At 35.0% G+C, this 15,855-nt stretch overlaps 2 protein-coding genes and 1 pseudogene across 2 annotated transcripts; 1 reads left to right on the plus strand and 2 right to left on the minus strand.

Moving 5' to 3' along the window:
* The first annotated feature begins 231 nt into the window (after positions 1–231).
* On the plus strand, positions 232–4,445 carry LOC120141353. The gene is made up of 3 exons (XM_039156257.1): positions 232–236; positions 3,707–3,932; positions 3,996–4,445. The coding sequence occupies exons 1-3, from the start codon at positions 232–234 to the stop codon at positions 4,443–4,445; spliced, it is 681 nt and encodes a 226-aa protein (XP_039012188.1).
* A 5,116-nt stretch (positions 4,446–9,561) lies between these two features.
* LOC120141346 (nuclear pore complex protein NUP85-like) lies at positions 9,562–14,311 on the minus strand. The gene is given in 22 exon segments (XM_039156254.1): positions 9,562–9,779; positions 9,782–9,826; positions 9,829–9,901; positions 10,030–10,086; positions 10,166–10,210; positions 10,212–10,254; positions 10,324–10,394; positions 10,544–10,690; positions 10,856–10,912; positions 11,028–11,129; positions 11,384–11,540; positions 11,729–11,766; positions 11,849–11,959; positions 12,050–12,066; positions 12,069–12,249; positions 12,344–12,463; positions 12,808–12,864; positions 12,992–13,063; positions 13,197–13,280; positions 13,381–13,491; positions 13,647–13,749; positions 13,832–14,311. Coding segments are annotated over 22 exon segments (2,133 nt in total). The 5' UTR covers positions 14,203–14,311; the 3' UTR covers positions 9,562–9,708.
* Positions 14,312–15,016: 705 nt separating this feature from the next.
* LOC120141345 lies at positions 15,017–15,855 on the minus strand (annotated as a pseudogene).

Genomic DNA, 15,855 nt, shown 5'->3' on the forward strand with positions numbered 1-15,855 from the left:
GTTCAATGCTATCTGATGTAATTTACCCTTTATAAAAATACTTATTTCATTAAAAAGGAAATTTATTTAATCGAAATCTACTAAAACTGGATTTTCTACCTTTTAACCAATTAAAATTTTTCTTTAAATCGTATGGTATCGGTATCGTACATAAATTCGACTAGAAGAAGGGTGTGGGAACTTGGAACCATGACATGTAGCAATGACTTTCATTGTAGTGCAAGTCCAACGATGGGGTATTGGAGGTTCAATTCGACCCGATCGAGTCGGATATTTTTAAAAAAAAATCAGATTCGGGTCGGGTTTTTTTAATGTGATGTTCGGGTTTTAGTTTATGGTGAAAATACTCGACCCGTCCCGAAAAATATATAATTTTACCTTATATATTTAAGAATAATTACAATAATAGCCCTTTATATATTATTTTTTTCAATTAAGTTATTATTTTTATTGAATAAAAATATTTTTTATTATTTCGGGTCGGATTGAGTTTTTAAGTTATATATCGGGTAGGGTTCGGATCGAGTGAAAACTTGTTTTGGTCCGGTCTCGGGTGGAGGACTCCTTGTTATCGGGTAGGGTCGGGTGGACAAAAAACTCGACCCATGCCCATCCCTAGGTATTAGGGTTGTTTCTTTGGTACGACTTTTGAAAGCTTGACCGACCTCTTAAAATAATAATTATATTAAAATCAAATAATGTCATCTAGATATAATAAGATTCCCCTTCGAATATATTGCCAAAGAATAATCATAACGAAATGAAAATTCATGCTTGCAATTATTAAAACAAATGTGGAGATCGATACGGTCCATATCTTTTTATTTAATGTATAGTCTTGAAGTGGAGAGGAAGATAGTGACTTTGGTTTAATTTTATATATCTATATGACTTGGTTTAGTTAAAAAGTCACATCCATAATCTTATCGGAATCCAAATACATGCAAGAAAAGGGCTCAACTTGCTCATAATGGAAACCATAATTAAATTAATACTTCTAGCTAGTGCATGTACATGTCCGTTAGCCACGTGGCCATACTTTGGGGAAATAAATTGTACTTGAAATTTATTTATTTTTTGGGTAATACCAAATAGTCAATTATATGCTTTGCATGATAGGACCAAGTTGTATACATTAATTTAATAATTTGAACATGCAAGAGTTAGTTAAGTCATCGTTGATTTCTCCTTTTGGCTTTTGCCAAATAGTTGGTTTATTATTAACTTTGATATGATAGATTAACATAAGTTAATCTATCATATCAAAATTTTTTTAAATTATCGTATATTTTAGATACATTTTTATATTTTTTTATTGATAATCTATTTCGTACATTAAGATTTTATAAGTTAATTGCCTCTTAGAATTTTAGAAGTCCAACATCTAACACAAAAACATATATTCGTCTCTGTCTCTCTAACAACATCTATGTGAGATGAGTCAAACATTAAGGGGGGAAAACTGAAGTCTCTTGATTATTCGAGGTTTGTCATTTTCAAGGATGAAATTTTTTAAAAATAATATCATTTATGGATTATTATTTTAAATAAATATTTTTATAAAAGGTTAAATTACCAAAATTTGAAGAGCTTAAAAATAACTATAAAAGAAGATTAATTATATTAAAATAAATACTATAAAATGTATCATATAGAGATTATTTTACTAAAAATATATTAATAATTTCAATCATACAAACTATAAAAAGAATACATTAAAGTTAAACAAAATAATATTTTAGAATGTAAACATGTGCATAAAATAAGATAAGATAAAACAGTCTGTTGGACAAGGTGGTGGCTGTCCTATTAATTGGGCTTAGGGACATGTCCATAATTTTAAATAATATATATATTTATATCACAAGGCAATACAAGTCAAAATCTTTAAATGATTTTGTCATATCGATAGTTTTGAAAACTTTGCAATTAGGCCCCCAAAAACACACTTAACTTCTATCAAACCAAAAGAAAGGGGCTATATGTGCCCACTTGTGGGCTGTGGGCCCTTGATGAGGCTCAACATGACCTGGAGACTAGACATCCATCACTAAATCCAATCTTTGGACTAATAGCCGTTGATCTTATTAATCACATCTTCATCAATTTGACGATGCTGATGTGTCTACATCTCAATCAAGATAACAATATTTAAATCAATCTTATTAAGCATTCACCATTAATATTACCTCACGTAACCGTTAGCACGAACCAAGTAGTTTGTGGTAAAGAAATTATTGATATTACGAATTCTAGTATCATATATATCAGGTCGAGTTGAATTTTTAAGTTTTATATCAGGTCGGATTCGGATCGGCTAAAAACATGTTTTGGTCGGGTCTCAAGTGAAGACTCCTTGTTCTCGGGTCGAATGGACAAAATACCCGACCTATACCCATCTCTAGATATTAGGGTTGTTTCTTTGGTACGACCTTTGAAATCTTCACCGATCTCTTAAAATAATAATTATATTAAAATCAAATAATGTCATCTAGATATAATAAGATTCCCCGTCGAATATATTGCCAAAGAATAATCATAACGAAATGAAAATTCATACTTGCAATTATTAAAACAAATGTGGGAGATCGATACGGTCCATATCTTTTTATTTACTGTATAGTCTTGAAGTGGAGAGGAAGATAGTGACTTTGGTTTAATTTTATATATCTATATGACTTGGTTTACCCCTTACCCATTACATATGGGAATAGGATTTTATTGTTGTTGTTGTATATGCCTTAATTTAGTTAAAAAGTCACATCCATAATCTTATCGGAATCCAAATACGTACAAGAAAAGGGCTCAACTTGCTGATAATGGAAACCATAATTAAATTAATACTTCTAGCTACACGTGGCCATACTTTGGGGAAATAAATTGTACCTTGAAATTTATTTAATTTTTGGGTAATACCAAATTGTCAATTATATGCTTTGCATGATAGGACCAAGTTGTACAAATTAATTTAATAATTTGAATAATTTGAACATGCAAGAGTTAGTTAAGTCATTGTTGATTTCTCCTTTTTGGCTTTTGCCAAAGAGTTGGTTATTAATAAACTTTGATATGATAGATTATTTAAAACATAAAATGACATAAAAACACAATATTCATATATAGGTTATAAGGACAGTTGGGCGGTCATTTTTCTAAAATTTTTCAATTATCGTATATTTTAGATATGTTTTTGTATTTTTTTATTAATAATCTATTTCGTATATTAAAATTTTATAAGTTCATTGCCTCTTAGAATTTTAGAAGTCCAACATCTAACACAAAATCATATGTCTGTCTCTGTCTCTCTAACAACATCTATGTGAGATGCGTCAAACATTAAGAAAAATAAAAGCTGAAGTCTCTTGATTATTCGAGGTTTGTCATTTTTAAGGATGTGTATGGATGAACATTTTTAAAAATAATATCATTTGTGGATTATTATTTTAAATAAATATTTTTTATAAAAGGTTAAATTACCAAAATTTGAAGAGCTTAAAAATAACTATAAAAGAAGATTAATTATATTAAAATAAATACTATAAAATGTATCATATAGAGATTATTTTATTAATAAAAATATATAAAAAAAATATATACATTAAAGTTAAACAAAATAATATTTTAGAATGTAAACATGTGCATAAAATAAAATAAGATAAAAGAGCCTCGGCTGTTGGAACAAGGTGTGTTGTTTCTTGCTGATCAGGAACATTCTAGCAAATGCAGGGTCACTTTGGGTGGCATGGATCAAAGGGTATGCTCTAAAGGGGACTGCTTTTTGGGAAGCCAATCCCAAGCCTCAGCTTAGCTGGATCTTGAGAAAGCTCCTTAAACTTAAAAATGAAGCTGCAGATTTATTTGGTAGTGTGGTGGACTGGAACATAGTTAAAAGTAAATGGGTGTGGGAGAAGCTTAGAGACAAGAGGGAGAAGGTCAAATGGGAGCACCTAATCTGATTTCCCTTACATGTTCCAAGAATGTCAATTGTTGCTTAGATGGCTATCTTGAACAGGCTTCCAACCAAGGACAGGCTCATCAATATGGGAATGGACTTGAATGGACTTTGTGATCTCTGCAATACTGAATTAGAAGACAGGGACCATCTCTTCAATGGCTGTGCTTTTGTGAGCGGTATTTGGAGAAAGATCTTGCAGACCTGCAGAATTCCCCACAGGAATCTGTGTTGGAGTGACTTTCTGGATTGGGTAGCAAACAATTTCAGGGGTAAATCCTTGCTAGTTAGTATTTTGAAACTAGCTTGGATTAGCTTGGTATACTTCGTATGGGAAGAACGAAATTTCAGGCGTTTTAGAGACTGTTCTCGGTCTGTTGATAATATTTTTGACAGTATTAGAAGATCTGTTGGTGATAGGATAAATGGTTGCAATATTAACAAGGCTGACAGTGTTAATCTAAAGCTTTGCCTGGAATGGAACATTGGCTAGTTCTGGCTGCTGCTGTAATGTTGTGGACTGCCTGTCATTCCCTTTCTTGTATTTTGCTTTCTTTGCTTCTGCCTTTGTCTATTTTGGCTAATTGTTTGTTATGGTTGTTACTTAGGTTGATAGCAAGGGCCTGGTTTTTTATTGACTTCTGGTAGTTTGTACTTATTGTAGTTCGTTATTGTTCTCTCTTTTGGGTAATAAAAACTAAATTATTCAAAAAAAAAAAAAGATAAAAGAATCTGTTGGACAAGGTGGTGGCTGTCCTATTAATTGGGCTTAGGGACATGTCCACTTGTGGGCTGTGGGCCCTTGATGAGGCTCAACATGACCTGGAAACTAGACATCCATCACTAAATCCAATCTTTGGACTAATAGCCGTTGATCTTATTAATCACATCTTCATCAATTTGACGATGCTGATGTGTCTACATCTCAATCAAGATAACAATATTTAAATCAATCTTATTAAGCATTCACCATTAATATTACCTCACGTAACCGTTAGCCCGAACCAAGTAGTTTGTGGTAAATGAATTATTGATATTCCGAGTTCTAGTATCATAGATATCAAGATTGTGAGTATTCAATGTTAAAAGATTGGGAGTTATCTTTGAGCAGATAATGTCTTGTATTTAACTCAAATTAATAAAAAAACTGAATCGATTAGGGATGGACATGAGATCCAAATTCGACAGGTTCCGACCTAACCTGAATCGATTGGACTCAAAAAGGTGGGTCAGGTTCGGGTCGGGTGAAAATGTATAACTTTCAAGTCCGATTCAAGTATGGTGGAGGATGTATAATTTTCGGGTTGGGTAGGGTGGACCAAAAATTCGACTTAACACAACTCATACTCATCCATCTTTTCGATTATCAACCGAAAATATTACGAAAATATAACATTTTAAATCACATTTGATCTAAAATATTATAATTTTTATCAAAATATATTATTGAGTCCATTTCCCACCTTCCCTTATTTTCCTATGTCTTTTTTCATTTGTCTAGGATGATAGTATTCAAACCCCATAGTTCAAGAGATAACAATAATAATTTAATATTAAAATTGATTGTTCGTACTATATTTTTCTTGTAGTTTTTTTTTTCATTAGGAATAAATTAGATATATATCACTTATATAAAAACTATTTTATAGGAATAAATTAGATATATCACTTATATAAAAACTATTATATATTTTTTTTTTATATTTTATTCTACAGGTTTTATTACAAGATCAGTACCATATTACAAACACAACCCAAAATTTAAATGACTCAATCTAGCCCAACAACCAGCAAGCCCAACAACCGAGGTCCAATTTCAAACTAGATCAGCCAAGTCTTTTAGGGTTTGTTTTCGAAACCCTAGGGTTTCCAGCAACTGCCACCCGCCGCCGCCAGTGAGCATACGAGCGCCACCGTCATCCGTTCGAGCTCCGATCACTGTGTTGGTCATTGTCAAGGGTCAGTCCCACCAATGTTTCATAACAATAAAAAATAAATAAAAACAGCAAAAAAAAAACTAGAGAAAAATCAGGACATTTAATGAAAGCAATCAAGACCTTCACCTACCCCGTTGGAAGCCATCCCCTGCTATGACCATACTCCTAAACCAACCATAAAAGGAAAGGGAGGAGGAAGAAAAAGGGATCCAGGTTCGAAAATAGAGAGGAAAATACCTTAAAAAATAAAAATAAAAACTCATTCGAAAAAAAAGGGAAATAGGAAAACTTTACCTCTCGGTTTCACAGATTCTTGATTCGTCAGAGTAGATGGGATATTCAGAACATCAAAGGCAGCTCATTTTCCTTCTGGGTTTTCGTTTCGAGAGAGTGTGAAGGGTTGAAATATGTTTAATGTTTGGTTGGTCTAGAGTTTTGAATGGATGTATTTTAGAGAGCCAAAAGGGGGTATCGGTTTCCCGCCGGAGCCATTTAAGAGGCGACTTGAGAGAATGTTTGCTTCCTCTCTCAGTTGAGAGAAGAAAAACAAGAGAAGGGAGAAAAAGGGGTGAATGGCGCTTGGGAGTGATTTTTTTTTTTTTTTGTTGAGAAAATTAGGGTTTTCTCAAGTTATAAAAAAAAGTATTTAACTTTCATCCAAAACGACGCCGTTTCTTCCCTTCTTCACCCGTGTTTTTAGTCTTTAGGGGTAAAAGGCAGTTTATGTCCTTCTCTCTTTGTAACATTCTGTTTTAATCCTGAAATGAAGTGGGCTATTGTTGGTTTCGAACTTTTAGGGTTATCATTATTACATTATAGTCATCATATGTTATTTAAATTTTATGGTTAAATGCTTTGGTTGGTTTGTTAATTTGATATTTGCTACATTTTATTCCTCTTGTTTGTTACGTTATAGCCAATTAGCCATTGATTGTCCTTGAATGATTCACAATATCTTCGGCTTGAAAACACACGTGGTGTTTGTTTTTTAAAAAAAAGATTTTCAAAGCTCTTATATATGTTTCGCGTAGACCACGCACAAATATTGGGTTTCGCAGCATTTATTTTTTTAGAATACAATAGCTCTGAAAACGTCTGCGCGTCTTCTTCTTGGTGCAAACGTGACCTTATGTCTTCAAAACTCTTCCAACCTCTTCAAAGAACATTAAAAATAAAACCCTTGCCTAACAACTTAGTTCTGCAACGGATCGAGAATATGACTCAGCTACGAGATGAAATTGTTGAGTAATTAATGTAAAATATGGATTGATTTATTTTAAAAAATTATTATTGTAGTTGTATGGATTATTTAAATTTCAGTATTGTAAAACTAAAACTTTTTAAATTTTAGTATTGCAAAACTCTTTTAAGTTTAAAAAATCAGTTTATTTATATTTCAGTTTATTTTAACAGTATGCATACGTTAAAAAACAAGCAGTCTTCTTCTTGCAGACTGCAGACTTTTAGTCTATCACTTCTGCTACAGATGCCTGTAAATGTGATCCGCAGACTGCAGATCTTCTACTTATGTAAAAATAAACAGCACCTAAAACCCACAAGCTCTGATTGAGCAACACCATCAACAACGCCATAAACAAATACGTCCTGTAATAACAAGGGGCAACCCATGTAGAGACAAACCCACAGCTAAAATCATAAAAAGGTATTCACCTTAGCAAGCAACTCCAAACCCTTCACCACGAACTCAAACACAACATCAATGGAAACAAGACTCGGCACCAAGCAAAGTACACAACTAAACAGCTAATACATAACTATTAACTACACCAAAACCTAAACCAAAGACCACCCAACAGTACGACCAGCAGAGAACAAAACCAATGACAACCTTTGACTTGGAAGTTTTGCTATTAACTAGAAATGCAAGCAAACTAGAACGACCAAAAAGCTGCTACCGAACTTGACCACGGAACTTTCATCACAACAGAATCAGCACCGAAGAGGATAGCAATTATAAAGAAATAGCATGCCACCGGCTCACACTGAACCTTCAAACCATTCTCATAACAACACGAGTGTGGACAGCAAGGAACATCGAGAAGGCTTCTCTGACACTTAGATTCATCACTAATAAGCGAAAACCAATCAAATCTCCAAGGTAAAATAAAGACCAACTTGAATCAGCTCATTAAAATTTAGCACTGCGACGCCTTACTCACCTCTTTAAATATCAGTGCAAAAGTTTTGGGGAAAGGCCACAATGCATAAATTGGAAATTGCTCTCATTATCAAGAACCTAGTATAAATGGCATACTCACAAGTAAGATGAAAACATCACATCCCATGAAACTAGTGAACCATTCAAATCAACTAACAATGTCATCACTGATATGTCTAGCTTCCATGTTGATAAAATCGGTGCTTGTAGCCCAAGAATCGACACCCAGATCTCCAAGAGATACCCGACACACAATCCATTCCTCTGTATATCCTCTTGGGCGCCAGACACCACTTCAACACAAACCAAACCTTTCAAACTAATAAAATTCAGGCTGGAGATTGAGTAATCCGCCTACAATCTTGCTTTGACCCAATTTTATTCACGTGTTTTGAATATACAAAGAGTAAAATGTTCAAGTGATCTTAGTTATAACTTCATCCATGGCCTCATTATTTACCTGGAAACAATCAAAATAGGCTTAATAGAAAAACAATGTCCGAACTTTGCTACGTTTTAATGCCTAAAGAATTTTTCGTTAAAAATATATGCATAACGATTTCTTCGTTGAATTTTTGTTAAATTTGACCATTAAAATGTCATTCTCTTGTCATTTGAGAATTTATTTATTTTTAAAAAAAAATATTAAAAGAAAACCAACAACCCCTTCTCCCTTCCCCTTTCATGGTCGTTGGCCGGCCAGCCATGACCGACACTGCCACCGTCATTAGATCCGACGTCGACCCCCGTTTGTCTTTCGTTGTAAACGGTCACCGTTTATCGTGAAGAAGCATTCAAATGTTCATTGGATTTTAAATCACCATCGCTGTTTTTCATCGATTCCGGCCGATCCAAACTTCCATAAGTTACACCGCCGCCACCATTCGAATCACCGTATAATTTTGTTCAAAACCCGTACTCGTCATCGCTCCGTCGGTGCTCCTCCAACGTTCAATCGTGGAGATGGTTAGGGATTTGGGGTTGAAACAAGAGATTTTAATTTGAGTTTTTTTATATAATTTAGTAAAAAATTGGACTTTTTTATAAATAATTTTCTTTGGGTTTTTTTAAAATTTTTAATTAAAAAATAATACTTTTATTATAAAAAAATTAAAATATATATATATATATATAACAATATACACCTAAAAGTATAACAGAGAGTTAGACATCAATTTTTGGTGAAAAATTCTTTAGGCACTAAAACGTCTTAACGTTTTTCAATGGTAAGTTCAATTACTTATTTTTCTATTAAGCCATCAAAATATCATTAATGCCGTCAATAAAGAAGGCAATATTAAACACTGATTAGTGATTGAACAGTTTAATTACGTGCTAATCGTCATTAGCAAAGCCAAATACAAGGCAAAAAATTCCGATTTACCAGAATCAAGTCAGATTACAGAGACTATAACAGCATTATACATAAACAAAAATCCCGATGATGGTTATCGAAACCATTCATCGACTTTGAGTCGGTGTTTCGGGTTAAAATGATAATATATACTATGATAATATAACAATGGTGTTTTTTATCTTCTCTGGATACGCAAGGTAGGGTTTGCTTCTGATAAATCTCAAACCTGGTGATTTTTAGAGGTGGATTTCAATGGATATTCTTCAGGCATACATGGAAGGCCTCATTCCTCTAGGATTGCACGTCCCAGATTCATGGCAAGTGCAAGTCTAACAGAGTTCAAGGCCTGGGTGGTAACTCGGATTCTACGAAATCCGGCCGAAGCCTTGCCATAGACAATCTTGTAGTTTAGTTAACAGAAGATTTGTCTGAGACACGTTCAACAAAGGACGATCCTTCCAATTAAGCAACTTCAACTGCAACAGAAAAAAAAAACAAAACAAAAACAATGGACGGTCGTCGGTCAAGCCATGCATGCTAATGAAAATACAAACAATCTGTAATAAGGTAGATGTAAAGAAATCCGTGCACGTCATTAGCTTACCGAATCATAAAGAAGAGGCAGGTAAAAGCGTTGAGGTGTAGAAGGGTTTTTCATAAGCTGTAGTAAAAACAAGCTTGCTCTTGTTATGATATTGACGATGATTAAAGTAAAAGATCAATAGGTGATAAATATGTACCGATATAAGAGATTCCACAGCCTGCCGAGCAGCATCTGTAGTTTTTTCCATCATAAACATGCAGAAGTGATTTCTTGAAGTCTCGATATCTGTGATGCGTCCAAGGTTAACTAACACCTTGGAATAATTCGACAGTAAGCAAAGACGGAAATTCTTACTTGTGCAGGAACTCTAGTCCACCAGCAGTCTTAGAATCCGAACCCAATAACTGAATTAACCCTTCCCATTGCTGTGAAGATAGAGGATGGACTAAGTCATATCCCATAGACTAGACACTTTCTGGATTTAAAAGATTATTTCTTGAAATGAAAAGTAACAAATGTGACAAGAAGAGATAGGAAACAGCTTTGTGCGTCGGAGGTTATCTATACAATCTACCTTGAAACTCTCATCAGATATTGATTTTCCAACTGAATCAAACAATTGCTGAGCTATCCTATTAAGACGATATTCATCCCGAGCTTGCTGAAGCCAAAACACTCCACAACCTTTCCGACCATGCTTCCAGTGGTGTACTCCAGCAATCTAAAGATGGACAGTGAGAATCCTTAACTGACATGCCATCAAATTCAATCATAATTTCTTACCACAAATTTATCAACAGGTTGTGAAACACAATTCCAAAACAATGCCAGGCTATATGTGTTTTCCACCACCAAAATTAAATGATGTTTTTTCAGATGCTTATACCTTCATAATATTTGAAGTTATGCTGCGGAGTTCGTAAAGGCGGCAAATCTCTATGCTCTGTGCAGAACACAAAATTGCATCAACAATAAACTAATTGATAAGCCCCAAAAAATTGAGGAAAGCAAAATGATAATGGAAAAGATGAGAAGCATAAGAAAAAGGAACCAATGACCTTCAGCATTAACTGATTATCTTGAACAGGCTGCTTGGACAATAATATCTGTAACAGAACCATCCCATGCTTCATGCATGATATAAGATAAATTGGAGCAATCTGTAGATATTAAAAGGAAAAAATATAAGACATATTTAATCAAAGTGCTAGCATTCCAATTAAAAATATATGTTTATCCACTGTAATAACAATAATGAGAAATAGCATTAGTTTACTCATTGCTACGAATCATATCCATTGAAGTTGGTTAAGTAGCACTCCATATTTTATTTCTAGCTTAGAAAGGTAAGCCTAAGCCACACAACGTATACACATATGCTAATGAAGTAATCCACACAATTATTTGCACTCACTTGCCAAGTTAGTGGATGTGAGGATAGAACTTGAGCATAAATAAGTCGATGAAGCTCCTCTATGCTTATTCCCCCCAAGTTCTGACGCTCTTCATGTAAAAGCATTTCTGCATGGTCACTCCTAGCAGTTAATAACTCCATGGCATGCGCAACCATCCTGATGATAAGCAACATATAGAGATAGATCTTAATGACTGCAAAGGAAAATCCAATCTTTAATATCATGATAACTTCTCATAGTTTACCGGACCAAACATATTTTGAAACAATAATACCCCAAATAAGGCTCCAAAACTGCAATACTAACAAACAGAAGGATATAAAGATGGATATATGACAGCTCACCAAGGACCAAATCCTTTCGAGCATTCTGCTAAAACAACCTGAGAGTCAACAAAACACAATTTAACTTGAGGATGAGGAACCAAAAAGAGAATTAATTAATATTCTATCCCCATCTGTCACCTCAGTATTTTCCCCAATAATTCCTATTATAAGCCCCATCAACCTATGTGCAGAGGCCATTGGTTTCAATTGAATGCTTTTCTGTGCCAAGCCGTACATGCTTTCTAACCCCTAACAGAAGAAAAGAAATCAAGTGATTATTTCAGAGTCCAGCTAACATGTTAAATGCTACAAGATACATAATACATGGAAGGTACATACCACTGTTAATGGCCGATGTATAGCAAGTGAGAAATATACAGCTCTATCCAATGGAATGTTGCAGAGCAGAGACTATTAGCATTACCCAGCATTATTTGTAACATACTTCTCAAGCCCTCCCGAGTCTGCTGATGAGCACACTGAAACCAGAATGCACTTGAATCCAGTTTACTTATCTGTCCACGCCATTTCTCCCATGCCTATACTTGAGAAAGAATTGAATTACTTATCTTTGGACGTAGTGGGTTGTGAAGCAGAATGAGAGAACACGCGCACTGTAAGAATTTAAGATACCTTCACAAAATCAGGCTTGGCCTTAAAGCATTCACCCAATTTCCCAGCTTCTTGATCCAATCGCATTCGTGGCATTTTTGAAATGAGAACAGCAACTGCCTCTACAAGTCCATTCTCTGTCTGTTGGTGTATAGGAAAAAGAGGCATCAAATTCATATTTTTCAGTTTCTTATAGCAACAATATCCTGATCTCACTTTACATGGACAAAACACGTTAGTGAAAGTGAGTGGAAGAAAACTTTGACGCATAAAAATGCAAAGATATGGAAATACTTCAGTTCAAACCAGCAAAAAACAGAACTAGCATAACAGAAATTGCTTCCAAGTTACAACATATTTTAGTCAAATAACTGAATGAAGATTTACACAAACCTCTTAACTACAATATAATGGTTCAACAATACCAAAGGTAAATAGAGCTACATCTTTCAGATGCAATGCATAACAATCTATCTCGTACCAACCTCACGATTGCTGAGTTGATCGAATCGATAAGATCCATGCAAACGCAGCATCTTAACCTGAATGTGAAAATATAAAAATGCATCCAATCATAGAATGATAGAATTCCACCCAAAAGAAGAAAATAACCTATCATGCTTTCAAATTTTTAAGCTATAAACTCATTTTATATTATCAAACACATACCACAATATCCAGCCAACCAACAGCTAATGCTGATGATATAACTTCCCAGTATTTGGGATCATCTTCCACAACCTACATTGATATGATGAATGCAAAAGAGTAAAAATCAGTCGAACAACTCAAAAGCCCAGATTCTAAAACTGTGTAAGTACCATATAAAGAAGTTAAATTGACAAGGAAAACTAGAAGGTTAACTATTCAGAACCTGCAAGTTTACAAGGTCTTTTTGAAAATCAACAAGCTTTGAGTGCACTGTTGGGTGTGTTCCCGAGAAAAGGCTATCATAATCCTGACAAGACACAAATTGCTTATTAGTAAACAACTTTTAAACCGAAGTAATGTAAAACTTGATGGATGCAGTAGCGGTAAAAAAAGGGTAGGAGATTTACAGCTAACCAATCAACAAAGCGTTCAGGTAACCATGAATGAGATGGATTTTCTGCATAAAACATTTCCAATAGCTCCCACGCAGCCTTTAAACTAGTCGGTTCCTCTCCTTTCTGGGGGGGGGGGGAGGCAATTTGAAACCAAACGAAATTACAATTAGACTAAAGCTTTCTAGCTTAGCCATTAAATTAACACATTTTCTATTCTCCCTGGTTTCTATTCAAAACAAAAATTCCCACCCAAAAAGAAGAAGAAAAGAGGAAATTACATTTATGACTGACTTTGGGTCGTCAATAAGCGGAACTGAAGCAGATATCTGGCTACCAAGAAGGGCATTTATGTCTTTGCTGTATTCCATTATGTAATCCCACCTGAACACAATGTTTTTCAGAGCAAAAGAAAATAAGTTTCAAATACATTTGATATCAAATTGAAAATTCGAAAATTAATTACCAGTCAGCATCGTATGGTGAATTCATGGACATTTTCGACAAGCTAGAGACAGCATTTTTCCTGCTTTGGAGTAGAGCGAAAGGAGAGACCGAATCGTAGGCGATCCTCCGCCAATGAGCGTCGCTGATCTCGCCGTCTCCGCCGAGCTTCACTTCCACTACTTTTCCTCCTGCATCGTCTTCGACGGAGTCTCCGGATGGAGGGGAAGCGAAAACCGATACGCGGAGGGAGTTGCCGCGAGACCAAGAGATGGAGAGTCTAGAGATAGGATACTTGAGGCCATGGTGGAGAGGATACACCGCCGCAACTTGGGACTCCGGTGAAATCGGAACTAGAGCGCCGCCGCCGTAATCTGACGAGGCGCTGGCCATTTCTTTTTGCCGATAAATCAGTGAGTGAGTGTGACTCTCGAAGCGTTTAGGGTTTTGGATGGGGTTTGCAAATGTTGAATTGTTGAGGAAGGAGGATTAATTTGACTTGTGTTTGATTAAGAGGCAAAAACATTAGATATACATGCTATCAAAAACATAAATAAATATGAGCTAATATAAAATATAATATTTTATATTATTTAAATTTATTCTGTTATAAAATATAGATCTCACATTTTATTCAGATGATTAATTAAAGTTTGTTCCATGATCAATTATGTAATTATTATTAAGTTTAATGTTATTTTTTACTATAGTAGACTCAATATATCATTTTTTATCATTATTATATTTCACTTTAATTTAACTCTTAAATTTATTTAATTGTATTATTTTATATCATACCTCTAACTTAGAACCTTAAATTATAAATCCAAGTTAAGGTTTAACGTTTATGGCTTAGATGTGAGGTTGGATTAGGGTTTAGGGTTTAAGGTTTAAAAGTAAGATTATGGTTTAGGGTTTTAAGTTAGGATAGAGTATAGAATGATGTAATCGAGTAAATTTGATGGTTAAATTGATGTGAAAATACAATAGGAACGAAATTGATAAATTAGGTATACTGTAATGATAAAAGTTACCTTTTTACCTTTAAAGACATATTATTATTAATGTAGTATTTAATTTTTTGTATAAATTATCAAGACGCTTAACTATTAAATTTAGCACATTTATTAATAAATATGATGTACATTTATTCATATTTTATTAGCACATTGCTTCTTCTTTTTTTGTACACCCACACGACCCTAATATCGAATGAATTATACATCAATTATCTCTAAGAATATTGCATATACACAATTTATAGTTAAAAACATATATAGTGCATAATTAATATTTTTTCAATCCTAAAAGTAAGAACGTAAAACAAACCATCCACCACAAATGCTGCTACCACAGTTAGCACCGCCGCCCTCAGCCTCGTCTCGGCCGATATAAGCAGCCAAATTTAGATACTTCTCTTGATCACTACTCCACCTTGTACGACAAAGCACACAATTAGCCGACCTCCTCCCACGGCTCCTCTTCCACCTCATCAAACATTCTTCATGAATCAAGTTCCAACACGTGGAACAAGACGCCACCATGTCTCATTTCTGTATTTCCTCCAAGCAAACGGGACACACCGTTCCTTCTTCGATCTCCTTAACATCACCCGACCTACCATGCTTCTTCCTATCGGAGAGAAGCTGATGGAACCTCTCGCATAGACCGGCCCCCACTAATGCCTCCGGCTACTTGGACGTCCCGAGAAGACGACTCAACCGACACGGCCGGAGAGCCGCCTCCGGAGACACGTGTCGTCCACCGAGATGCCAATGCCCGGATCAAAACAAACAATATGTGTTTGCATGGGATTGCACGGTCGGGGCACGTGCACGTAGGGGTCAAAGATAACGTCACGGTATAAACATTCCCCGTTGCACCTAAGACGAAGAAGTTGGAATCCGATCTATGGAGGACGGAGAGCGGGTGACGGAGCGCTCAAGCTATCCATTCGATGACGGGTTGCGTCGGTTTGAACCGGGGATGTGGCCGGTTGGGTCGTGGGGTCGTCGATGACGAAGAAAAAGAAGAAACGGGATCCAT

This window comes from Hibiscus syriacus, unplaced genomic scaffold, assembly GCF_006381635.1.
Source record: "Hibiscus syriacus cultivar Baekdansim isolate YM2019G1 unplaced genomic scaffold, ASM638163v2 tig00110796_pilon, whole genome shotgun sequence".
Taxonomy (NCBI): domain Eukaryota; kingdom Viridiplantae; phylum Streptophyta; class Magnoliopsida; order Malvales; family Malvaceae; genus Hibiscus; species Hibiscus syriacus.

Coding starts and splice junctions, on each gene's coding strand:
- LOC120141353 (XM_039156257.1), top strand. Junction 3,933..3,995: donor TTAGAGACAAGAGGGAGAAG/GTCAAATGGGAG, acceptor ATTGTTGCTTAG/ATGGCTATCTTGAACAGGCT.